The sequence below is a fragment of the Zootoca vivipara genome, chromosome 3, assembly GCF_965207765.1.
Source record: "Zootoca vivipara chromosome 3, rZooViv2.hap1.1, whole genome shotgun sequence".
Classification (NCBI taxonomy): Eukaryota; Metazoa; Chordata; class Lepidosauria; order Squamata; family Lacertidae; genus Zootoca; species Zootoca vivipara.
In genome coordinates this window covers 445,301-471,009 of record NC_142586.1, presented here as the reverse complement: position 1 = coordinate 471,009, position 25,709 = coordinate 445,301, and the positions used below count along the sequence as shown (strand labels likewise).

Here is a 25,709-nt window from a genome sequence, read left to right as displayed (position 1 = left end):
CCCTCCATTCTTTGCTTTGGGGAGTGGAGTCTCTTTCTCTTCTGTTTTTATGCTGGCTTTTGCTGCTGACATTCTGGCAGCATAAATAGCCCACAAGCAAAGGAAGCTTCCCTTAATAAAAAAATCTTAGTTTTTAATTAAGCCACTCAGTTCTAGGGCTCTTTACTTTCATTAAATGAATGTAATCATTCTAATAATGTGTTGATTTCCAAGGTCGCATATTTGCTTTCTGATGAAGCTGCTAGTTCCTTAATTTGTTCATGTTAAGAGACTATCACCCTCTAATGGACAGTATGATGGATTTATTATTAAAGCACTTCATCTCTGTCTAATGAAATTGTTCATTTCTAATTTACCCAAGTCCTTCAGCTAAATTTATGGTGAAAGTATTTGTAATGCATGGTTTAAATGGCTTAATTTGTATTATATATCATTACTTGTTTCAACTCATGTTTTCAGTTAAAGAGTTAATGACATTATAAGGTTGAATCATTTGTTTAACAAAAATATAGACAATAGGTGGGAATTGGAAAGACAATACAAAATGAGTAGAATAAAAGTTTTGAAGAACTTACAACCGTATTTAGATACAAGCAGCCTTTTGGGTAAATGGAAAAATAAGGCAAACAGTTAAAATTAGCCAATATCCTCCCAATATAGATAGGGGGGAAATAATTGCATGGTTTTCTGCAAAAACAAAAACAACCCCCACCACCACCTTTGATGCACTACTGAAAAATTTTGAAAGTAGGGGGGAGGAGCTAAAAGGGAAAAATTGAAGATTTAAAGAAGGAAATGTAAGACTAGATATGCAAATTCAACAGGGAATAATTGGGGGGGGGGAGGAGTTAACTAGCAAAAGAGAAGGTTGAGCAGTTCTTATTGGGAAGATATACGAAGGTCCAGAGCAAGAAAGCACAGGATAGAAATGAAAGTAACATATAGAATAAGAGAACAAGAAGGACATACGTTTAAAGAAGATTGGAAAACATTTATTGAATATATGGGAAATAATTGTGTAGTTTAAAATGCTGGCAGCATTAAGATAAATTCAACAGTGTAAGTAAGTTTTGATGGATGCAATAATGGAATACTGAATGGTATAGTTTTTGTAAAATATGCATTTTTAAATTGTAAAACAGAAAATTTAATCAAAATTATATGCAAAAATGAAATACAGTAAATGAAAGTAAGTTGGTCCATGGGGTCACGATGTCGGACACGACTTAACGACTAAACAACAACAACAAAGTTTATTATAAGACAAAGGAAAATGAAGAAGAGATTAAAAACTCAGGGAGAAGCACTGCACTCATAGGAAACACAATTCAGCACAAATGTTTTGTAGTGGCAGTCTACCGCCATTGCTGTCCAGCGAGAGAATTCCCTGGCACAGAGGGAGGGGGAAGCCGCGAGAGCACCGCGGACCCCCAAGAGCCCCAGATCGAGCGTTCTGGGGACATGGGGACTCAGCTGCACCTTTTTCTGTCTCCTCTGCTCCCCGGTAAGCCCTATTAAGGGAGCCAAGTGGAGATGTGCTGCCTCGAGTTAAACTGCTACCTTCTCAGCGCGAAGCTCCGTGCCGGCAGCCTGTGGAGTAGTGGATTCTTCCAAATTTAAAGGATTTGAACACATTGGACACCGTGAGTAAAGAAAAAGAACTTAAACCTTCCCCAAGGCAGGGTAAAGGGGAGAAGGGTTGAACTCAGTAAAATCCCTGTAAAAAAAATTATTTTGGGCTGGGTAAAGTCCCCCGGGAAGCTGGAGTTGGGTCCCTGGAGGGATCAGCGAGCCGCCATTATGACATCACAATAGGAAGGAATTTGTTTGCCTCTTTGAGGTCTGGAACTGTCAACATTGAAGAGAGCGCAAAATATACGGCTGTGAAAAACAAGTTCGATAATGCTCTTTTCATAAATGGACATAAGAGTTTAAGGTATGTGGGGGGGGGAACAAGACTCATGCTCAATTCAAAGGTTTTTCAAAGAAGAACCAGTGTGGAATAATGCCCCCCCCCCCAGTGAGAGAGGGAGGGCAGGAACCATACTGGGGTCAGAATCCATGGGGATTAAAATTTGTGATAGGGCTGAGAAGTGGAAACGTAGTTGGATGGCATTGTGTAACTACTAGAGAATTGGGGAGGCAGCAGGGGACAAAGAAGGAAGAGTGGTGGACAGGCTGTGATAGAGTGGGAGTGGAGTGAAAAGTAATAATGGATGATATTTTTTGACTGATTAAGATGGCCTCGGTCCAGTATTCCTGAAGGAGCGTCTCCACCCCCATCTGTTGGAAGCTGCCCAGAGTGGCTGGGGAAACCCAGCCAGATGGGCGGGGTATAAATAATAATAATGAATTATTATTATTAAGGTGTGAAACTGGAACGACTTATGGAACTGGCAGATTCATCTGGGAGACCCTGAGTCCATGGGAGGGGGGGGCTTTAGAGTTAAGTGTTTAAATGTTAATAGGATATAAGAAGTAATATTTGAATTTATGGAAAGTTTTTGGGAATAAAGTTTAGGCTAAGGGGGGGAAATAGAAGATAGATGGATGGGAAAATAAATTTAGATTTGGATTAATTGATGAAATATAGGTTTAGGATAGTTCATGTTTTTTAGAATAGATATAGTTGAGAGATAATGAAAAATGTTTAAAATGATTTAAGTTATAATATGAAAATTGCTTAATTTGGATTTAAAAATGTACCCAGTTTGGGGGGTGGGGAGGAATTGAGGAAGTCAAGTCCACAATGTCAAGTAAAAATGTTAGAATTGATGTTTTTTTATGTTTTCTTTTTGCTTTTTTTTTTTATTTGTTTGTATTTTGTAGTGTTTGAAAATGAATATATATTATTTGAAAAACAAACAAACAAATGTTTTGTAGTGGCAGATGTTATGCACCTTGGAACCAGCTGTGGAGCAGGGCCACCTCAGGAACCAACCTTCACCCAAAGCAGACAGCACCTAACCTTTTCATCACCCTCTTAAGAGTCACTCGGTAATGCTGCCTAGACCAGCAGATTTCTCAGGTTAAGGAAGTTCTGCTTACAAATACGTGAAAGCAAATATCCCGAATGCACTATTTGCTTGCAATCTTGATATAAATTTATTAGAATGGTTTTTAGTATTTCTATACATTTTCTGTTTTAATTCTAGCTGCAAAACTCCCGTGGTATCAAAAAGGTAAAGACCAAAGGCAGAATACAAAAAGAAGTTTTTAGCCTTCCTAGCTCAATTCCCTTATCACTTTGCAATGATAAGACACATGGCTGTCTTATGAGGGAGACATGTAGCTGCCTGTAGAAGTAATTTTCTCTAGCTGTATGCAAGATGAGGCTTCTAGGATCGTCTTGATGCATGCTATACTCCAGTAACCAAAATAACTTCAGAAAAAAGCAATTGCTTTCAAAGTTATGTAACAGAAACATGGCTCATCCGTGATTTATTTTTGGAATCTTTGCTCCCAAAGGCAAAGCTGGTAGCAAATATAATGGGAAGAGGAGCTATGCATGAATACAGATACACAGTGAGAGAAATGTAATATTTGTAGAGCTGTCTTTGGTTGCAAATATGCTTTAATAGCTTCATTCACTACAACCACATTCGGGTTATTTATTAAAAGTCCGTGTCAAGTAATTACATTTGTGAAGAAAATTTGAGCTGCTAAATAACAAATTGCAGGTATGATAGGCTATGATGTTTGAGGGGACAAAGGTGAAAAGCTTAGAATTGCACCACTGTGCTATGTCACCCTCTATACGTTTAACAACAGGAGATTTGCAAATATGTTTCTTTCCACCCCTGGTTTCTTTAGGACATACCAGAGATTTTTAACTAAAGATTGCAATTAAGTACTTTTGAATGTAAATGTTTGCACCCTTGGAAGAAGAAAAAAACCCAAGGTAAATAAACCCACATAAATGTTTTATAACATAGGCATCCCAAGTTGCCGTCAGTTCTTCTAATCTAGATGGCTCAGGTGAGGCAAGCCAAACTTTTTAGATGGTCCCTATAGGAAGGTGCTGAAATGGGGATTCTCCACATCAAGGAGCTGTTCATCAGATTAGGAAAATTATGTCATCTGACATCATGATCTGGTTGTCATCTTGCATCTGTTCCAAGGCCACCTTGACTTCAGCCGATGAAAAAGGGTTTGGGTTGTCTCGGTTGATGGACTCCATTAGGCTCTTCAACCCCACAGACTGCGCATGAGCAGCTTTGAATACCCCCAGAAGGGCAGCCTTGAAGGCTTTCAGTCTGCGCACGTAGAAGAAAACAAACAAGGAGTCAAAACAGTATGGCTAGGCTAAGATGCTTTTATAGAACTGTGTTTGAGCTCTGACTCTCCCACCGCTGTCTGCCTATTATTCTCTGCCTCTGCCACAAGATGCCACTGTGTTTCTGCAGCAGGAAGCGACAGCAGTCTGCAATCTCTATCCATCTTTAATAGATAATATACGCAACAGGGTGAAAGAGAGTGAACTGAATGATCCCTCAGCAGGGCACTTTGGATCTTAAAAAGGCCAGCCATGAAGCCACTGGAGGAATGCTTAAATTTATGCCTTACGAGGCTTGGGGGGGGGTGAAATCCCTCGCTGGATCAACATGAAACTTAACAATGAACCAAAATAGATGCAGCTAATTTGCATACTTTAGTCATAAATAACTAGCATCATCTGACTCTCTTTCAGACATGACAATTTTGGGTCTTATTTTAACATTACTTTGTTGAACTACAGAAAACTACAATAAGACTGAAATCCCAACCGCGTTTATCTGGGAGTAAAGGGACCCCTGACCATTAGGTCCAGTCGTGACCGACTCTGGGGTTGCGCGCTCATCTCGCATTATTGGCCGAGGGATCTGGCGTATAGCTTCCAGGTCATGTGGCCAGCATGACAAAGCCACTTCTGGCAAACCAGAGCAGCACATGGAAACGCCGTTTACCTTCCCGCTGTAGCGGTTCCTATTTATCTACTTGCATTTTGACGTGCTTTCGAACTGCTAGGTTGGCAGGAGCTGGGACCGAGCAACGGAAGCTCACCCCGTCACAGGGATTCGAACCGCTGACCTTTTGATCAGCAAGCCCTAGGCTCAATGGTTTAACCCACAGTGCCACCTGGGTCCCACAGTGCCACCTGGGGACTATCTGGGAGTAAGTCTCATTTAACTCAATAGGACTTATTTCTGAGTAGACACAGTTGAGGTTGCACTGTTAGCCTCTGAAAATAATACAGTCGTACCTCGGGTTACGAACCGCTCGGGTTGCGAACACTTCGGGTTACGAACTCCGCAACCCCGGAAGTGTTTTCGTCGCGTGCGCGTCCCGCGCATGCGCAAAGCGCGAAAAACGCATGCGCACAAATGGCACTCTGTTTGCGAGCTTTTCGGGTTACGAACTGCGACCCGGAACGGATCGAGTTCGTAACCCGAGGTACGACTGTACTGACATTTGAGTTTTCAAAGCAAGGGTCAGAATAAGCATGGCCTTCTTTGTTTTATTTATTTAAACTACCACATTCTCAAAATGACCAGCCACAAGACTACTTGCAATTCTACAAAGTCCCAAGGATCAAACTGGTGCCTGAGTCTGCATACTATTAAACTCTGACCTGTAATATTTATTTGCATACTACTCACCTGGATTCAGCCAACTCTGACTTAGTCTCACCAGTGCCCAAAGGTTCAGTAGTCTTGGGAGTGTGTGCCTCAACTAAATAATATCGAGGAGAGATGAGTTAGTCTTGAAGGAATAGGGGAATGCAATGTCAAGTACTCACCAACAAAATTTGATCTATTATACACCACCATAAACTTTCATGAACTCGTCCTCTTCATCAGATGTGTCTAACTGGTAATTAATGAATAACAGATTTGTTGCTCTAATAGATTTGTTCAGTCTTTAAGCTACAAGACTTCATTGTTTTTGCTGCAACAAACCAACACAGCTCTCTCTCTCTGGAAATTACCCTGTCTATATAGCAAATATTTAACAGGCAGCCCTTGTGGTCTAGTGGAAAGCATCAACCAAGACCTATGACTGATGCTATAATCCTACATCCACAAACCTAGTAATAAGTCTCAGTGTGACTTACTCCTTACATACCTTTTCATTTCTTGAGTACTGTTACCACAGAAAAATAACACACTGTTTTTTGTTTAAAGACCAGTGGATTTTAAGAGACACAAGAGCAAAGTTAACTCAAAAGGTTTGCAAGTACTGGAGAAACAAATACTGAGTATATGAACAATATGCAAGTTGTAGATTCTGGAATGGCGAAAACAGAAATGCAGCAGTTTTTCATAGTCTGGGGAGCTCTCCAGGGAAGTCTGTTAGTTGACACTAAGCAGCTCCAAAGCTATCACTTTCAGCAAGCTTGCCAGAGATGAAGTGACTTTTGCAGCCAACTGCATGCTTAAATCCCTTGCGGGCAGATTCTACTGTGCAACTGAATCAAAAATATAGTGCATGGATGCTTTTTTGGGCCTGAATCCATTCATCTACTAGCCTGAGAAAGACCGGAGGGAAACTGCTCACCTTCTGGCATTTCCTCTTCAGTGTCACTGAAGGAATAGGGATCAGGAGTCTCCCCTTCCATTGGCTCACGATCACTAGAACGCGTCTTCCTTCTACAGAAGGACAAAAAGTTTATAGCAATATTGTCACCACCCACAAATGGATAGTGGAAGATACCTGGAGTGTGTAGATTTGTGGAGAAAGGGGGGGAGGAGATATTGAGCTAGAAGCCTCTCATCTTATTTTTTAAAACTGTAAAAACCTGTTGTACAATATGGAAAGTATTCTGTGAAACTCTCCCTCCCTTCTATCTTCTACCTCCCCACCCTGGGTAGGCGACTGAAAGGGAGAGTAAGACTGGAAGCAAGTGACAACAGGAGGCAGAAAGCTACAGACTGAATAAAGTACCTTCCAGACCCTTCTAGTTTTATTACCTACTTCAGGCTTGTCCTTCAGATGTTGCTCAACTACAACTCCCATCAGCTCTAGACAGCATGGTCAATGGTCAAGGCTGAGGGAAGCGCTAACTCGACTACGTCTAGAAGCCCAAAGGTCCCCCCCCCATACCTGCTTTAGAAGAAAGCGGTCCAAATTATTCCAGATTTTACATTAAAGGGCATTTTCTATGCGGTGACCTAATTGTAGCCATTTACATTCCTGGTCTCTGCTGCTTGTCTTTAATTTAGGTGGATGTATGGGGTGGGGTGGGGTGGGGGAACAATTATGTTGCTTTTTGTTTTAGATGTCATTATTTGTGGTTGGAGAAGGAATGTGCAACCCGTTTGCTATGCGTAGACTGCACTGGTTACCTATTGAAACGAGTTGTTTCAAAGCTGCCCACCTGCCCATCACCTGATGTCATGTGATGCTTCCCTTTGAAGCCCCAACTTTCAGAACTTCCGAACAAACCTTAGGAAGCATCCTTGCAAGGGCTTTTCATAGGACCGGGAGTGCATCTTGCTTGATCAAAGGAACAACCGGGAGATTTAAGTTCCCAATTGTTCCTTTGAAGTGCCACCCTTACCTTCCCCGCACCTGGCATCATGTATGACATCAGGTGGGGTTCCTGAAAATGCCCTAACAGGGGAAATAGGGAGGTATGGAGGGCTACGCTTGCTCTGTGAGCCAGAGGTTCCCCACCCTGCCACCCTGTACATGATTGTGTGCAGTCACACAGCTTGTGCGTTATGTGAAACAGACATAATGCAATCCAGATTATCTGGGCCAGTGAGCTGCATATACCAGTAACTGTCTGAAAGTAACCCACCAAGTGAGCTGCTGGCTGAACAGACAGTTGCAAGGAGATGGAAATGCATTTGATGGCAAGATTATCCATTAAATATGACAAATTTGTGGTTTTGCTATCTATTGCCCAATAAAGACTTTTTCTTAAAGGACAAAAAAGCACATGTGGGTTCTCCTTACACTGCTTCTCTTTACTTACCTCTTTTTCTCTCTCGTTTCACTTTCTTCTGCAGCTTCATTCTCTGGGTCTGGGTCTGAACCATCTTCAGTCTGCTTCTTTCGCTTCTTTTCTTTTTCCAAAACCTTTGAAATGAGAGAAGCCCAAAGAATCTGTAAGTACCGTAGGTCAACTAATCAGCCATTTGCTCAGGAGCCGAGAAGTCTCAAAAGCAGAAGCCATCAGCATTGTGGCTCCTTAGAACAGCAGGGTGAATCTTAGGTAGTTTTAAGCCTTAATTAAGGTTCAGTCTCCAAATAAATGAGCTACCCAACACTGTAGCTTGAGGAAACATATAACCTGCACAGGAGCGTGGTGACTTCTGTGTTATGATTAATGTTACAAGGATTTAGAGACAATTTGCAGAAGAATGCAACCATTCCTTTCACAACACACCTGATAAAAACTGACTCTGATTTTCCTGCTCGCTGGACCACAATTATGTGGCCATTAGCTAGACATGTTTCTTATTCCATCAGGCTTATGCAGGCAATTAAGAATACCTATTTCCACAATAGTTATCTGATATAAACTCGTTTTATATGGTTTTTATTGTATGGTTTTATGCATAGCTGTTGTGAACTACTTAATTTTAAAAAATGAAATGACAGTAAATAAATATTTATATAAATAAATGGTGGTTGTATGGACAAAGATTTACTCAGTATAACTACAAACAATAATCTGGTCACCTGCACCTGTGAAATGCTTCGTAATTCAGGAGACTGTAAATTCTCCTACATGTCTCAAGAAGGCACAACCCAGAATCTCACTTGAAAACCCCCAGAAACACTCCTAGAGAAGTAAGTACTCATCACTTAGTATGGCCACTGCAGCCTCTGTTGGCTCCAGCTTGCCGTCAATTATATGGAGCTGAGATCAGGATCAACCAGCTAATATCCAAGTAACGAGGGGCAGATTCAAATACATTAGTTACTAATAAAGGAAGGTCTCTTTTACTGCATCACACCGTTGGCCCATCTAGCTGAGTACCACTTCCATTCTCCAGGGTTTCCAACAGGAGCCTCTCTCAGCCCTACCTGAAGAGAGTAGGGGTTGAACTTGTGATCTTTTGAACATAAAAGCATGTACTCTACCACCAAGCTATGTCCCTTCCTCATGAGTTCAAGGAGTCTGGGCAAGAGAAGATGCCGCTTGCTCCATTTCTTCGGCTCATCCAACCTGCAACATTCCTCCTTTCGTTTCCCAATCTCACCCTTTGTATGAAAGAATTGCTGACGTATGTCAAGATACCAAATACAAGCCAAGTGAAGAGAATTTTATCACCTATGCACAACTGCTCAGAAATTTGCAGGAGGGGGGAAAATAACAATATTTTTGTCTCTTGGAAGGATACTACTACAACAACTGACTTATCAAGTGGTCCTAACGGTGCTGCAAGCCATCACATGGTAAATCTTTACCTGTGCCCACTCCGTCTGCCCTTGGCTGAGTGGGTCAGCATAGGGGTGTGCTTACTTTTTACTACTGAAAACCCTTTACCCTTCAGGAACAAGGATGCATGTGTTGCTCCAGCTCAAGCAAACGGCCCTGAAGGACTAGTAATTGGTCCTGGCCAGAAGTCAAGTGCAATTGAGCTCCACTTTGTGCAGTAGAGCTGTGCACAGCAACGACCATTGTCAGGGAAAAGCTTCAGCATAGCAGCAATATGGAGCTCTCCTGTTATGGAGCTCTCCTGTCCAATCCAGCGACATCTGTGTAGCAATTCACACAAGTGCTGAGCCATTACAAATCTCTGCACAGCAGATAACACTACAGGTTTCTGGAGCAGCAATGCAATTCAGCAAACCTGTTCCACTTGACAAGTAAAGACCAACATCCTCTTCTGCTGTTTTTGAATATAATTACTGATCACTATAGGCCAGGGTGGATTTGATTTAAATCAAATCGATTTAAATCATGATATAAATCACTAGTCAGTAAGACTTCGATTTAAATCTCTTTTTTTACAGAAAAACTCATTCTTCCTGGTATAATCTTAATATTTACAACCAGGTGAAGGTTTCATTTTTGGAATAATAAATTTTCAGAGTAGTTTTTACAGTTATATCAAAAATTACTGATTTGGTTATACTATTAGAAATACATTGACAGATAATGACATTATTGTGAGGTTTAATAGTTTACTGTTTATATTTGGACAACTTTTCTGCTGTAATTTACTGGAAGGAGAAAAATATTCATTTCCTTAATAACAATTTAAACAATTTATTTATCCATGTTTGTTAACTGATGTGGTTAAACAATTTTTTTTAAAAAAAAAAACTTAGACTGAGTTCTAGCACACATGAAAAACTTATGAATAGTATTTGGACTATAATGTAACTTAAATAGAAAACTATCTTTAGAAAGATTTTTCCTGCAAGTATTTTATTTAAAAAATCCAATTTAAATTTAAAAAATCCATTTTTTAAACTTTTAAAAACAAAATAATTGACTTTTATCCCCCTTGCTATAGGCCACCTTGGGAACATTTACAGGGAAGAACACTTAAAATAATGGATGACATTAATACCATTCAAAGATACAAGCCAAGCGCTACCAATACCTGTCCCCAGGTTAGATTCATTTTTTTTGTGTTATGATAACAGGCAATCCAACAACAGTTTGCACACCTTTTTGAAGTAGGCAAATTGCACCAGCTCTAAAGCAGCTTTGGCATCCTGCTTGTCCACTGTTTTGCTCATCCTGGCTTTAGCATGTGCCGTTGAGAGTCTGATAAGAGTTTCCAGCGTACGGGCTGTTATAGGGGAAGTCTGGAAAGGAAGATAGAACTAGTGAGCAAAGAACAAGACTCCCATTTCAGGCAATCACTTGTAGAACTAACATATAGCAGCACATAAAGGGGAGAAGCCACAGGGCTATTTTGCTATAGCCAAGCAAGGAGACTACCAAGGTTATGCAGCTGACGTTTCAAGCTGCAGGACAAGCATCTGATAAGCCCTACATGTTGCTGTGATCTTTCACAATGTGAACTGCAAATTTCACTCTCTCTCTCTCTCTCTCACACACACACACACACCTCTCTAGGCAGGAGACGACTACATGCAGCCTTTGAAAAAGGAAAAAAATAGGAAAACCAAATACATGCAAGTTCTCAGATCCATAAAAAGGATCTGCCCCACCCTATCAGATATACTAGTGTGTTGCTTGCAGTTGCTTTTTTTTTTTTTACTAGCGTACTTGTTCAATGGGATTTTAATCCTAGGCTACAGGCTCCACTCCTAGATTTTGTATGTTATGGATGGGGGTCAGGGAACGTGATGATGCTCAGGTAACTTCCATCTGCACAATTCCTCTTATTAAGCAGTGCTGCAGCCCTTTAGCACTGTTCCCCTATTGCTGTTATTCAGAGAGGAAAGTGAGGATTTCCAGGCAGAATTCGGCTGACTGAAAAGCAGCTATGCTGCACATCAGAAAGCAAAACAGCTGTCATAGTCAAGGCTATTTTGATTCAAATATACAGTACAATACAATTATTTGTTCCTCCACCTAAGAGTTCAAAAGAAACATTGTTTTTACCTCAGCAGTCCAGTGGTGTAAAGTAAGAAGAGGAACAGCCACCTGCCCATTGCCACCCAGTAGGTGTCTGAACCTGAGTTTCTTTGTGTCCTAACACAAGTGTTCTTGTGCTACTACATCACACATAACATGTTATTTTCTCAATTTCACCTTTGCTCTCCCCTCCCCCACTTTTCCCCCAGTAAAAAGGACCCGGCTCACTACTCACTCTAGCCACATCAGAGCTGATCTGGTCCTGACTGCGAAGAGAAGAATATTCCTGAGCGATGAAGGATGCTGCCTCCTCGGTCAAGACTGGCTTGATCATCTTGGCGAAATGAATGTATTTCCTCATGAACTCCACGCTAACAATCTTCTCTCTGTTTGGCAAACACAAAGTGATCAAGTTCTGTAAGCAATTCAAACTAGGTTCCTCCCTTCAAGATGTCGAATACACAGCCCTAACCATATAAAAAAGGACCTTTGACAATTAAGTCCAGTTACGGATGACTCTGGGGTTGCGGCGCTCATCCCGCTTTATTGGCCAAGGGAGCTGGTGTACAGCTTCCGGGTCATGTGGCCAGCATGACTAAGCCGCTTTTGGCGAACCAGAGCAGTGCATGTAAAAGCCGTTTACCTTCCCGCCGGAGCGGTACCTATTTATCTACTTGCACTTTGATGTGCTTTCAAACTGCTAGGTTGGCAGGAGCTGGGATCGAGCAGCGGCAGCTCACCCCGTCACAGGGATTTGAACCGCCGACCTTCCAATCAGCAAGCCCTAGGCTCTGTGGTTTAGACCACAGCGCCAGCAGCGTCCCCCCTAACTATATAGGCAGAGGTAAAAAGATGAGAATTAAAGCCAGTGAACCCCTTTGCCATTTCCCTTTTACAAACCCTGCAGCCTCACATTCCCAAACTAATCTTTGTATTAAGAACTGTGGTGGAAGCACCTTGCAGGAGGGAAGTCTCAGAAAAATGCTGGGGTCTGTGTGGCTCTCTGGATGACTCTCATTACCTCCAACTCCCAGAACTGCCCTGCACAGAGAAGGCAAGTAGTAGGGGGATCCCCAACACAAAAAAGATGGGGGGGGGAGGCGGAATCTTCTCTATGAGGGAAAGCAGCAGTGCTTAAGGCTTTTAAGTTTAATGGGGGGGAAACTACTAAGGGGGTTCAATATGAATAAACGCTTATAAACTCAAATGCTGGAGCCAAAAGTTCTCCTCTCTTGCCACAATACATGGCACCCAATAACTTTGGATTGGCAATAGATCCACCACAGACAGGAGTACATCACAATAAGTGTAAGGAAGTCAATGAATTCATTGCCACAAGGTGCAGTGCTAGTTGGGGGTTGGATAGCTTCAAAAGGGGGGAGTCATGGAAGATGCATCCTATCCATAGCTAATCCCTGCAATGAGAGGCTGGCGAACAACAAGAGTAGGGCAATGCCTTCCATCTCCTGCCTGTGAACTTTCAGACACACAGCTCACCATTGGAAAATAAAAGCCAGACCTTTGGTTTGATCCAGCTGGGCTGCTCTTATACTATCTAAACAAAACTTCCTGTCAGTTCCCGAGAAAGCAAAAATATTGAGTGTGTGTGTGTGATATAGGGCCCCTGAATATAGGCTATTGATTTGCATTTCTATACGGTTTTGAGGCTGCACTTTAAGCTATGGTAAGTAGCTTAAAACACAGCTTTTCCTGCTTGGCAGGGGGTTGGACTGGATGGCCCTTGTGGTCTCTTCCAACTCTATGATTCTATGATTCTAAGTGGGGCAGGAGAGGAGATTATAGCAATCAATCTATCTGCAAGGAGGAAGACTGAGGGAGGCACTCACTTCCTCCTCTTAGGCCCATGCAGTAGATCGTCGTGCTTTTCATACACCTGCAGATCGTGGTCCTCCTCCTCAGCAAAGGCAGGATCATCGGTGGCCAACAGCTCAACGGTGGTACCCAAAGGCATGGCTGGAAATAGAAGGGAAAGCTTGCCTGGAGACGTATCTAGGTCACATTCAATTACTATAGCAACATACACAAAAACCAGCACCTTCTCACTGTACTGTTTCCTGAAAAACTCCATTTAAAATAAAAAGGGGGGGGGAATCTGAGCAGCAGAGCAAGTTTTAAATCACTGCCAATGAGAAAATATTATAGCAATTGGGCAGTGCCTTTACTGACATGTGCATGGGCTTCTCTAGACATGCACTGTGCGCTCAGTGGCACCATTCCTGTAAACAGCCATGCAGAAGTGGAAATTCTGGCTGGTACAGCTTCCCTGCAGGGATGAGACGAGCCAAGCTGCCAAAGCTCCCTCTAACAATGAAAGCAGGTGTGGTGAAATAAACTTGTATTATCGGTCCATTTTTTACTCTGACACATGCACAAGGGGCAAGTGGCTCCCAAATGGTTGCCCAGGAGGAAATGTGGCCCTCAGGCTGAAATGGTTCTCCCTGATCCCCGTGATAGGAGGAAAGTCTTCTGCTTTTTCTCCCCTGCACATCTTCATGCAAAAGTTCTATTTTCTCCTCAACTTCCAACCTGGCTTCCTATTAGTTGCGGTGGAACTCCTTATCTAATGTTAGGAGCATCCTTGGGTCCCACAGGCAACTTAGCATGATCATTCCACCTCCCACAACAGCAAGTGAAGACCTGAAAATATGCCATGGCACAACAGGAGTGTTGCTTACAAAAGAAAGAAGCCTTGGGTAACGCCAATTAATTCTCATTTCACATAGGATTTCCCACAAAGCTTTTCGGGAAGAGAGACTCACCATCTCCATCCTGTTCACCAGCTCCTCTGTAACGATGCATCCGCAAAACATGGTCCGAAATCTCCCGATCTAGCTCTGGATCCATTTGATCCAAGACAATGAAGAGCAAATCAAATCGAGACAGTAAAGAGTCCTGCAGGCCAATATTCTCCATAGGGGTTTTGTATTGGTCATACTGTAAAAAGTTATATGAAAAAACAGCACGTTCAGTCTGCAACTGTTAAGGGTATCTTATTCCTAAAGAGGGAAATAATGCCTACTGGACGGGGAGAGCGATAAAGAGAAATCCAGCATTTTCTGAAATAAAAAAATTAAGAAGCACGAATATTGGTACTCATGCATAGCACTGTTTTTGAGTACAGAAAATGCAAATGAATGACAGCCAAAGCTTGCCATTCACTTTCCCCTGCAATTCTCTATTACATCAAAGAACTCCATTTTCAAAGACAAACAAACAAACAAACACAAACCATTGTGGCGACTCTGGCCTGCTTGGCAAGGCTATTGCCATTTTAAAAGCCAATTTTGGGAGCAACAACAGTCACATGTGTATTCATATGCTTCATATGTGTATTCATATGTTTCCTTTGCCTACGTATTATAGCACTTTGTTTTAATTGTTTAATATTAAATTATCCACCCTGAAATCTTATATAAGGCAGGCTATAAATACAATTCACAGTAAGTACCTGGATCATTACATCGTGAATCTCCTGTTTCTGTCAGCAAACACCACTCATTGCATGGAAGACCACAATATCAACTCATGTGACAAGTTCATCTGGATCACATGTTTCAAAGAACTCTTTCTCTATCAACTTGGGGGAAAGAGGGCAGGAAGCACCCTACTTGCTTGCCAGTTACTGTACAAAGTGCAAAATGCAGATAGTTGCCAACTGGAGAATTCCACCTGAAACTATGCCAGGGGTTCACCATCAGCAGTATGTGAGAATGTATATGACCACCTGAAAAAGGCTATCCCCGTATTTAAGATGACACAACTTCCTTAGCTGCAGCCCCACAAAGTGACTAACAAAACCACTATCAAAATTTAAAGCAATAAAAAGGAAACTGGAATGGTGTGCAAAGTCAACAACTTTGCCATTAGGTGTGCCTGAAGAAGCGTCCACAAGTACTCACCTTTCCATATACTGGGTTGGCAGCTGCTAGGACACTGCAGCGAGCATTGAGCTGGGCCTGAATACCCGCCTTGGCAATGGTCACGCGACCTTGCTCCATCACCTCATGGATAGCTGTGCGGTCAATGTCAGACATCTTATCAAATTCATCAATGCATACCACACCCCGGTCAGCCAAGACCATGGCACCTGCTTCCAGACAACGCTCTCCTGGAGACAGTAAATTGAGAGTACACATGAGTTTGGACACAGCTCCCTTCACACCTTTCCAACTAGGTGGACTGGAATACCGATATCCAAGCACTCAAGTGTTGTAGTACTTCCCCATCTCCATTAACACATTGAGCTGCCCCAGCACTGTCCCTTAACATTCAATAAGCCCTACAAAAGAGCAAAGACAGTCTAGCCCATTGCTATGGGCCTCCAGTTGCCCTGGATCAGAAAATCAAAGCACACATGTTGATTACACCCATCCACTGACCACAACCTGAGCATTCATCTCAAAGTTAGCAAAAGTGATACGCTAAGCAGTACATATTAGCCAAAGGCTGCTGTTCTACCTGAAAGACAGGCTATTTAACAGAATTCACTCCTAGAGTACTGTTTACAGCTATGAAGCTGCCAACAATCTGTGCAGATCCTGCACATAAATGCTTACTTCTGCAATTCAACTAGCAACAACATTGTACTTTCCCAATGCCTCACTTCTGCTCAATGCAAGTGAGTTAGAAAGGAGGATATCGAACATGTTTTTGTCCACAGATATGGATAAGTGTTAGAAAGGATTAAAACATACACCCATTTTTCCAGCAAGGAACACGAAGACCCAAACCAGTTATAACCAGCAGGCTGGTGGCAGAGCAAGAGATATAACCCAATTCGTAAACAGCCATAAGGCAACTTTGCTCTCCACAGAGCTGTGCCCCATTGATGTCTACAGTTCTGGCTCCAGCTGCCATGCAAGAAGACACTATCTTGACTTCAGAGAGCCAGTCATCAGCCCGTGTTTCCCATTGCAGTAACTGCTAACCTTGCGCGTTAGCCTGCTCCTTACCAGTTTCTGGATCTGTAGTGACGGCAGCAGTTAGACCAACTCCAGAGGAACCCCTGCCTGTGGTGGGGATGGCCCGTGGAGCTGTGCACAGCACATATCGCAGCAACTGAGACTTTGCAACAGAAGGGTCACCTGAAAGAGAAGAGACAGTGGGCTCATTATGATGTTAACACCGCCTCGGTACAGAACCTCCAGCCTTCCAGGCCTCCTCATTTTGGCCCATGAGACTATCATGGCCAAACCATGCTCACCTGCCTTACACTTGTTGTCTATGGCATCAGGTATGGGGCAGACAAAGCTGAAGTTGGGCCAAAAGGGGTTTTGCAGGCATTACTGATTGGCCGATGATCAGCACCCAAAAAGCCCTATGCAAAGTGCTGTGCTCAGGACTTCACAAGTGCTGGCCATCAGCTGACCAGTTCCACGTGGACAGTGCAGGACTGTGCCTTTGCCCATGGGGTTTGATTTCAAATTGCAGAAGCCCAGACAGGTCACACAAGGTCACAAAGGCATTAGGCGATTGACAGATGAGTGGCCCAACTACTACAGGACAACTAAGTGGCAAAGCAATACAACAAAATAGAATTAAAACATCTTCAAAACAATTATAAACATCTAAACTATGGTTAGCAAACTATGAACATTTCCATTATATATATATATTTTTAAAAAGTGCCCATATACCAATTAGCAGGATGTTAATATCCCCTCGGAGGCGACTTTTGTTGTCCAGCACCTTCTCCACTCCACCTAGCAGCATGCAGAGAATTGCCTTCTTGATGTACTCATGGCCATGGATACTGGGAGCCAGAGACCTTGAAAGCTGATCAAACACATCCTAGGTTCAGGAAACAATAGCGGAAAAATGTATTAGGAGGTGCCCATAGACAATTAACCATAGTTTCAAATGGCAACAGAAATCAAAACTACTTTCAAGGCATATCAGGAAAAGGAGAGTTCCGGCACAATTGCATGGAGGATCAGAAGTGGATTAAGATAACAGCCACACTGGAACTAATACTTTTCAGTATCAGTTGAAAGATATTATACAGTGCTCATGATGTATTATGGGATACATCAGTGCAAGATGGCACTACAGAAACACACTAAATGTATTTGCTTATTAGCAGTATTTGAAGGCTAGTACACAAAGTTTCTCAATGTCTCACAACAACAAAACCCCTCAATTCAAAACTGAATGAAACATAAAATGAGCAGAGTAAAAATGGCTTTAAACATAATAGATTTTTAAAAATTCAATGCTGACATTCCTAATCTTACTTTTACTTTTGATTTTACCATAAACAGGCTCCTTATAACTAAGATCTAAAGCCCTTCACACTATTCTCTGCAACCACAGTTTTTAGCACAAAGTTTACAAGGTCCACTTAACACATTCCATTTTTAGGCACATGGTTAAAACATTGTACACCTCAGAACGGTCAGTGTGACTACCACAAACACATGCCTTGGTTGCAACTCTGCTGAGTCAACATTAAAAGCAAACCTGAATGTTCCCAAGCAAAATATGTGAAATTGCCCTAACATCATAGCCCAATTTACCTTTGAGTGGCTTTTGCTGAATTTTTTTATCTTGGAAATATCAGCTGATGAATATTCAGGCCGAACCTCCTTATTCATTTGCTTCACTTGGCAAGCAATCAGAATAGTCCTTGAGAAGGTGAGAAAACACAGGTCCTTTGTTACAGGTCTCGACTGACCAGCTGTAGATTAGCGGAAGATTGCTCAAATTTTTTTGACAAATCTTAAGTCAGTAAGTGCTTGGTCCATTTCCAATGAGACTTTAGAGAAGGTGCAATGCTCAGGGAGCCTTTTTTAAAACCATACTCCACTTCACGACATCACTATCAAGAGCTGTAATGTTTTAAATTTTCAAAAGACTTATATTCACTAAAAAGTATCTCCAGTTAATATATTTTTTTAAATACACACACAGATAAAACATCACCTGAAGAGTCTTTCTCTGCTTTCCTTTTATACGACATGAATGGTCTCCAAGATGATGGGCTGGTTCACATGCAGCTAGAAGCCATGGTTTAGCACTATGCCCAAAAGCCACCATGAGCCTGAACTAATTTCACACTACCTCCCTGCGATGGCTGCATCCCAATACTGGCCTCATATTGAAGGCAATTCTGAAGTGGGGGAAGCCTGTGCACACAGATGGGGAACATCATCTGCCCTACAGCCCCTTCTCCTTAATTTAGTGTGAGGAAAGGCCTTCAGAAGCACTTCTAGTGAACCTAAATTGTCTAGGAAATGTAATAATTGGCTACTAAGCCAAAGAACAGTATGTGGACCTCTGAATATGATACTAAGTCGTAAATTCTTATGTATGCACCACCTGCAATTTTAGGAGAAATGTGTGACGGAAGAGAAACAAAGGAAACCATTTTGTGAGGGGCTTCAGGCAAATTATGATGGGAGAGAGACAGAGAAACACAACCCCCCCCCCCAAAAAAACCCTCATATTGAGAGAGACCAAGAGAGATCATACAGACCAGAAAGTCAATGCATAAAAGGATCATAAGAACATGTGTGAAGGACAGAATCACACAATTTATCAAGAGAACTAAGATCTACATGATGCCCTTTAGAAGTCAGGCTACCTGGATTTTTTTCGAAACAAAATAAAAAAATCCTTCCAGCAGCACCTTAAAGACCAACTAAGTTTATTTGCCAATGTCCTTTGTGACATAAACTGACATTAATCCTCTTATAGCATGGGGGGGGGCAGGACTTGGCATAGCAATACCTTCCCTAGGACAAGGCAGAATCTTTGTAAACTGCCAGAAGATTTAACAGACCAGAGGAATGAAGTTTAAAATGTTGTAATATCATTACCATAACTAGGCAGCTAATGTTTTAAGATTCTGTGACAAGTAGGAAGCAGTAAGGGCAAGAATGAATTGCAAGAAGCCTTGCTGTGTACTGTAGCTTGATTTTATGAGAGCACACCAACAAATAAGCTTGCCTGCTGAGCGTTTTACCTAAATGTCCCTGAAGTGTAGCCGCCTTTCTTTCCTGGCAGACAACGGAACGTCCCAATGACCTGCACTCTGTCCCCTGGTTTCACCTTGTCTACCAAGTCATCGTCTAAAATGATGTCCACAGAGCGAGGGAGCTGCCCAGCTGGTGCTTTCTCTGGCATCTCTTGGATTGCGATTGTCTGGTGGTCCTTGTAGGTAGATAGGCCAAATTCTGTCTCAAGCGGGTTGTTCTCTTCATCCTAGACAGCCAGCGTAAGATAAAAATATAACTTGCTTTTTAATGTAGCCTGTTATGTCCACACTGGGTGGCGCCCAGGCATGGTCCAAGTGCCACTTAGGGAAATGCTGTTAAGTAATTTAGCAAGGTACGTCATGAGAGATTACTTTAACTGTAAGCTTGGAGGATCGTAAAATAAATGGTTTCTTAATGGGCAAATAAATTGAAAAGATTCTGGTAGACTCACTACTTCAACACATCAACACTTTCTGCTATTATTATTTGTTAAATTTGTATACTGCCCTATACCTGACCTGAAGGTCTCAGGGCAGTTCACAGCGTATCCAGACAAAGCTGGTTTTTCAGCCAAAACAAAATCGTCACAGTTAAGGAAGGTTACAAGCTGACCAGTATATCCTGTAGATCACTATGTAGAAGCAGCTGCAGAAGCATCTGTTGCTGCAGCAGCTGTTGGGGGGGGGCGGGGTTTACACACAGAGATATTGAACAGCACAAACCCTTTCAGACAACAAGTGGGGGGGGCGCGTCATTTAGAACCAATTTTCAGGGAGCACAAAGGGCAGCAGGACAAAGCCTCCCTCAATTCCCTTTCCTCTTAGCAGAAAAAGAATACGTGGAAGAAGTATTCTTAGAGTGGTAGGAAACTGGGGAGAAAATAGAATTGAGATAATTTGGATAAAAGATCCACTGAGGAATTTCCGTCCTATTGATGGGAACACCCTTGAGGACATGGAACCCACTTGGCTCACCTTGGTAGGGTAAACAGCAGTTGATGGAAAGGGTTCTAGGGATGTCATATCTGTGTACCGGCGCTCAATTGTCTTCTTGGTAGCAGGGCAATAGTGCACACTACGCACAATCTTTGGGCGGACCAAAGAACCTGTGTTGGAGTGGGAACAGGGAACAGCCTTTAATTTTGTGTTAGGTCACAATACTTTGCAAAAATAGATGTTGCATAAACAGCATTCACCCCAGACATTTGCAAGTGAAATTCCAAATTTCCATTTCAGAGCATAACTTTTCGACTGTGTTACATTAAAAGCCTGATTCTGTCCAGGGCTACAGCCTAATGCTTGTTTAAATATGTTGTAACCGACCCCAAAGGAAATCTATAGCCATGACCAACATCAGAGCTCATGAATGTTCTTATTCAGAATGTGCTTCAACATTCCCATTCCTTGTCAGATTCCTACACTGTCTCTCTTCCAGCTAATGCAAAGACTGGAAGAAATCCCACAGCTAGACTGACAGTCTCCAAGCTGGCTGGGGAAAATTCTGCTGCTCCTGGCCCCCTCCCCGTACCACTGTTTCCACACAAATGTCCTCTCCCACAGTAGCATCAAGAGACAAACAATGTTGGAAAGCACCCCACCCCCAGCCACCCCTCTTCCTTTGTGAGTGGCCTCACCCCAGTCAAAAAGGCACTTGCCAAGGTAACATTTGTTGTTGTTGTTTTTATTGTTGTTTAGTCATTTAGTCGTGTTGGACTCTTCGTGACTCCATGGACCAGAGCATGCCAGGCCCTCCTGTCTTCCACTGCCTCCCGCAGTTTGGTCAAACTCATGTTGGTAGCTTCGAGAACGCTGTCCAACCATCTCATCCTCCGTCGTCCCCTTCTCCTTGTGCCCTCAATCTTTCCCAGGTAACATTTACTTCCACCCAAATACATAAGACCTATACAGGTATTACCACAAGGTGCATAAAAACACACAGGGAAAAACATGGAGGGGTTGTGTGACCACTGCGCCCCTGCCCTCTTCAGTCTGGCACTATCATCCTTGATTTGCAGACTTGCAGAGGGCAACTGTGTGAAACAGGCACGCTCTGGAGTCCTGCATCCAAGGAGGCTCCCCTGAGCATTGTGGAACCCATGGATACAAGACGCTCCCTGCTTCACACAGTTGTCCTCTGCAAGCCGAGGCCTATAGGCAGCATACTCAATGCCACTGCCCCCCCCCCATGTTTTCTCTCTATACCTCATGGCAATACACAAACAGGGTCACTATATCCATTATGCCACACTTAGCTTTGCCCTGCAGTCATTTACTTAGACCACTGATGGTACATGTTTTCACAGAGAAATCATGAGTGCTTGAGAAGACTACTATTGGTCCCACTACATTCCCATCCATAAAAGCTGTCCTCACTTTGTTTTTTAACTCACATTTTGTTACAATACCCTCCACACAGACAATGCAGCTGAGAAAGCGGGATGTCAACGTCCGTGGTGTCACATGTTTAGATCCAAAGCTGCCCTCAAGCCCAATGTAAAAATCTTCATACTGCTTGGAATAGGTGGCATCAACAGAAGCAACAAAGTCCTTCAGGGCACGCTGGAAAGCCACCATCTCCTCGAAGGCACTGTTCAGCAAACTGGAGCAAAGACGAACAAGACTCTGGTGTCAAAATCCCTAATGCCATGTCAGCCCCTACCAAGATGTCACTTGCTGGCAGTTTTTTCCAGGGGAAGGGAGACAGAAGATCCCTGGTCTTCTAAGGGATGCTTATTGGCCTTCCTCCCCTTTCCCATCTCTGTGGCCAGACAGTTCTTTCTTCCTATATGGAAACTACTTAGCCCTAGCTAAGAAACGCAATACCTGGAAGCTTTCCAATGACAAGAGACAGAGAAATCAGCAATCATGGCTCCTGAAAAGCACTTAAGGCAGCCTTCTCTTTTTCATCTCTTTTGAGGTTATTGTTTACATTGTGTTACCACTCAATGGGCTGTTTTATATTTCCAAACCCTGCTCCAGATTTAATTCCACATATACAAGTTTCTTACTGTGGCAATTTTAAACGATTTTGTATAAGTCACATTGACAGCAGCATCATATTCTTTAAAAAGTAGCTGTCATATGTAGTTCTTTGATTCCATCCCAGTGTGATGAATACTGTTTAAGGCTTTTGTGTCTTAAACGTTGCATTACATACAGCAGATCTATTTGTATTTTTTTATTTAAAAAACAGTTGTACAGGAGGCAGTGAGATGTTCTTGAGCTTACAAGTACTGTAGCTGACCAAAAGAAAAGGGAGGGGAAGGGTACGAGTTGGAAGGGACCCCTAGAGACATCTAGCCCAACCCCTCCGCAATACAGCAATCTCAACGAAAGCATAAACATACACACACTATCTATCTACAGGTCAAACTCGGAAAATAAGAATATCGCCGAAAAGTGCATTTATTTCAGTAACGCAACTTAAAAGGTAAAACCAATATATGAGATAGATGCATGACATGCAAAGCAAGATATGTCAAGCCTTTATTTGTTGTACCGGTAACTGTAATTATTTGTCGTTAGGCGGGTCAATTATAAATGGAATGTAATTAATGAAATGTAATAGCAATGTTTATTTTTGTATTATTGTAACTATTTGTTTTATTACTGTGGAATTTCCAAAAGAAAGCATTTGTAAAAATTTAAAGAAAAACAAAAAATAAAAAGTTGCATTACTGAAATAAATGCACTTTTCGACGATACCTGTATTCTAATTTTCCGAGTTTCACCTGTATCTATCTATCTATCTATCTATCCGTGGTGATCCAGTACAAGTGTAACTTACCGACTGGCTCTTTTCTCATTTTTTCTTCGGAGGTCATTAATGCTCACAATCAGGCGGTACTGGTTGTCGCTAATCATGTCCCGGACTTTACTCTGGTAAATCCCCTGGTCCTCCTGCAACATAGATCAGATCCCAACCTTTGCTGGAGCCCAAGACCCAAAGAATTGCAAGGGACTCCGGCATCATGCAGGGTGACACCCCCCAAAAGAGAAGCAATTGCAACTATATGCCTGTACATACATATACACACACACACACACACAAATATATATATATATATATATATATATACACACACACACACACACACACACACACACACACACACACACACACACACTGTATACATATCCACGTAGTATAAACATCAGGATGAGCGCGAGCTCTATTGCCTGGAGGCTTAAGCCCTTCTTCCCCGAGAGACGCCCCCCCCAGGCGTGCGTTTCCCCAGGGGACCCCCAGGCCTTCCGCCAAAGCCCCTTCGCTGCCTCGCTCGGCCCGAGGAGGACGCAAGAGGATTCCAACGAACTCAATTTACGAAGCGAGGCGCGCCGAGGCTCAAGTCGTAACGAGTCACGAAACTGCACTCTGCACATGCTCGGCCGCGCTCTCCTTCCCCTCGCGGCCGCCCCCCTCCTCCCGCGCACCTCGTCGTCCAGGAAGTCCAGGTAGTCCCTCTGGGCCTCCCTCAGCTCCGCATCGTCCAGCTCCAACGCCGCCGCCATCGCGCCGCCCGGCTCCGTCCTCCTCCCGTTCCGGCTCCCTCCCGACTTTGGCGCCAAAAGCGCGCCGCCTTTTCCCGCCAAACGGAGCAGGGAGCGGGGGGGCGGGGCTCTCAATCACGCCGCCCAATGGAACGGCACGGGCGGCGCGGAACTCCGCTCTCGACGCCGCGAACGTCTGGAAACAGCCGGCCAATCCGGCGGTAGGCGCGGGAGGGAGGAGGCGGGCCCTTGTGCCCCCTGGGCATTGTGGGGCGTGTAGTTCGCGGCCGTGACTTCCTGGTTTCTCCCGGTTTCCCCGCGAAATGAGCCTGCCTGCCTGTAACCTTGCAGCTAGGAGGGGGCGATCGGCAGCCTGTTTTTCCCTGGGATTCTCCAGGAAAGAAACGCCTAAGAAGAGCCTTACAGGATCAGGCCCATGAATAGCTGAGCCCACCACGTCCAGGATTCTTTTCTTGCAACGCCCAACGTGGGAGGAAGGGTTAAGTGCTCCCCGCCCCCAGACCTGCTCAAATCCTCTGCAACACACACACACAGCTATTCAAAGTGTAAAAACTGGGGTGGTTTTTGTTTTAAATCAGGCATCCCCAGACTACGGCCCTACAGATTTTTGGCCTACAACTCCCATGATGCCTAGCTAACAGGACCAGTGGTCGGGGAAGATGGGAATTGTAGTCCAAAACATCTGGAGGGCCGAAGTTTGGGGGTGCCTGTTTTAAATCAATGCAGCCACACGATGGTCATGTCCCTCTGCAGCAGCAGAACTTTCGTGTGATGCGAAATGGGGTCCTGTGTTATTGGGAATAAGAATCACTTATCCTAAAATACATCTTTCAACCTGATCTCTCTGTATTTCTTAAATAACCTGAGATATTTAGCACATGATTTTGAGTCTTTGACTGATGCCAGTGGTCCTCCCTCTGTCACCAAAGTAGCACTTACTTACACCTGCGGGTGCAGGATTGCTCCCTTAATCTTTCCTCCTTTTTTACGCTACAGTAGTTCTTTCTTTTTTATTTATTTATTTATTTATTTTTAAAAAGATTTTTATTTGAAAAGTTGATAAAACAATACATTACATCTTCAAATCGGTCCAAAAGCATTCTTGTACATTTTTTGAGTATCGAAATTATGTAATATCAGGAGAGAAAAGAAAAGTAAAAGAGAGAGAGGAAGAGGTGAGGTGTGAGTAGAAAGAGTGATATAGAACCATAGGGAGGGATAAAGTAAGCAAATACCAAAAGAAGAAAAAGTACAAGATAAAAATAAATGCACGAGAGAGAAAAAAAAAGGGGGGGGAAGGAGAGAACAAGAAATAAACGGAATAAGGGTAAGAGGGGAAGGGGGGAAGAAGAGGGGAGAAAAGAAGAAGAAAAAAAAATTATATAAAGGTCTACTTGAAAAAGATCATCTCGAGGGTATAGTGCTTCCACCGCTTTCAGCACAGTATTTCTTGTTACATTTTCATCCACCTGTTAAAGATATTTCAATAAACATTTTACCTTTAAATCTGTCTAACAATGTATACTGTATAAACACTACTCATCCTTACAAGGTTATTCCAAACATAACCATGTTTTTGTCCCCTTGTCTGTTTTCGTTAAATAGTCATTTAAACATTCCCATTGTTTTTTAATCCTATTTTTTGGTTTTTGTCGTATTGTATCTGTGAGTTTCGCCAACTCCAGATATTCACATAGTTTGTTTACC

The 25,709-nt window shown here is 42.8% G+C and overlaps 1 protein-coding gene and 1 long non-coding RNA gene across 2 annotated transcripts in view; one reads left to right on the top strand and one right to left on the bottom strand.

The window, feature by feature from the left end:
• Positions 1–25,709, top strand: part of LOC148686118 (uncharacterized) — a 312,355-nt gene that overhangs the window by 178,924 nt on the left and 107,722 nt on the right. The gene's annotated exons all lie outside the window — the stretch shown is intronic.
• MCM3 (minichromosome maintenance complex component 3) lies at positions 3,411–24,521 on the bottom strand. Its single transcript, XM_035110409.3, has 17 exons — positions 23,925–24,521; positions 23,278–23,390; positions 21,881–22,089; positions 20,466–20,596; positions 19,479–19,717; positions 18,031–18,139; positions 17,152–17,305; positions 16,468–16,599; positions 15,415–15,623; positions 14,275–14,449; positions 13,342–13,468; positions 11,730–11,880; positions 10,615–10,755; positions 7,961–8,064; positions 6,538–6,629; positions 5,640–5,712; positions 3,411–4,256 (listed from the first exon to the last, which is right to left on the bottom strand). The coding sequence occupies exons 1-17, from the start codon at positions 24,000–24,002 to the stop codon at positions 4,058–4,060; spliced, it is 2,436 nt and encodes an 811-aa protein (XP_034966300.2). The 5' UTR covers positions 24,003–24,521; the 3' UTR covers positions 3,411–4,057.

What these genes read in the sequence shown, in the direction of transcription:
- MCM3 (XM_035110409.3), bottom strand. Translation starts at nt 24,002, where the DNA reads ATGGCGGCGGCGTTGGAGCTGGACGATGCGGAGCTGAGGGAGGCCCAG. An exon ending in TGGACTTCCTGGACGACGAG is followed by an intron (nt 23,391 to 23,924) that starts GTGCGCGGGAGG and finishes TCTATGTTGCAG; the next exon opens with GAGGACCAGGGGATTTACCA. An exon ending in TGGTGAACAGGATGGAGATG is followed by an intron (nt 13,469 to 14,274) that starts GTGAGTCTCTCT and finishes TTCTATTTCCAG; the next exon opens with CCATGCCTTTGGGTACCACC.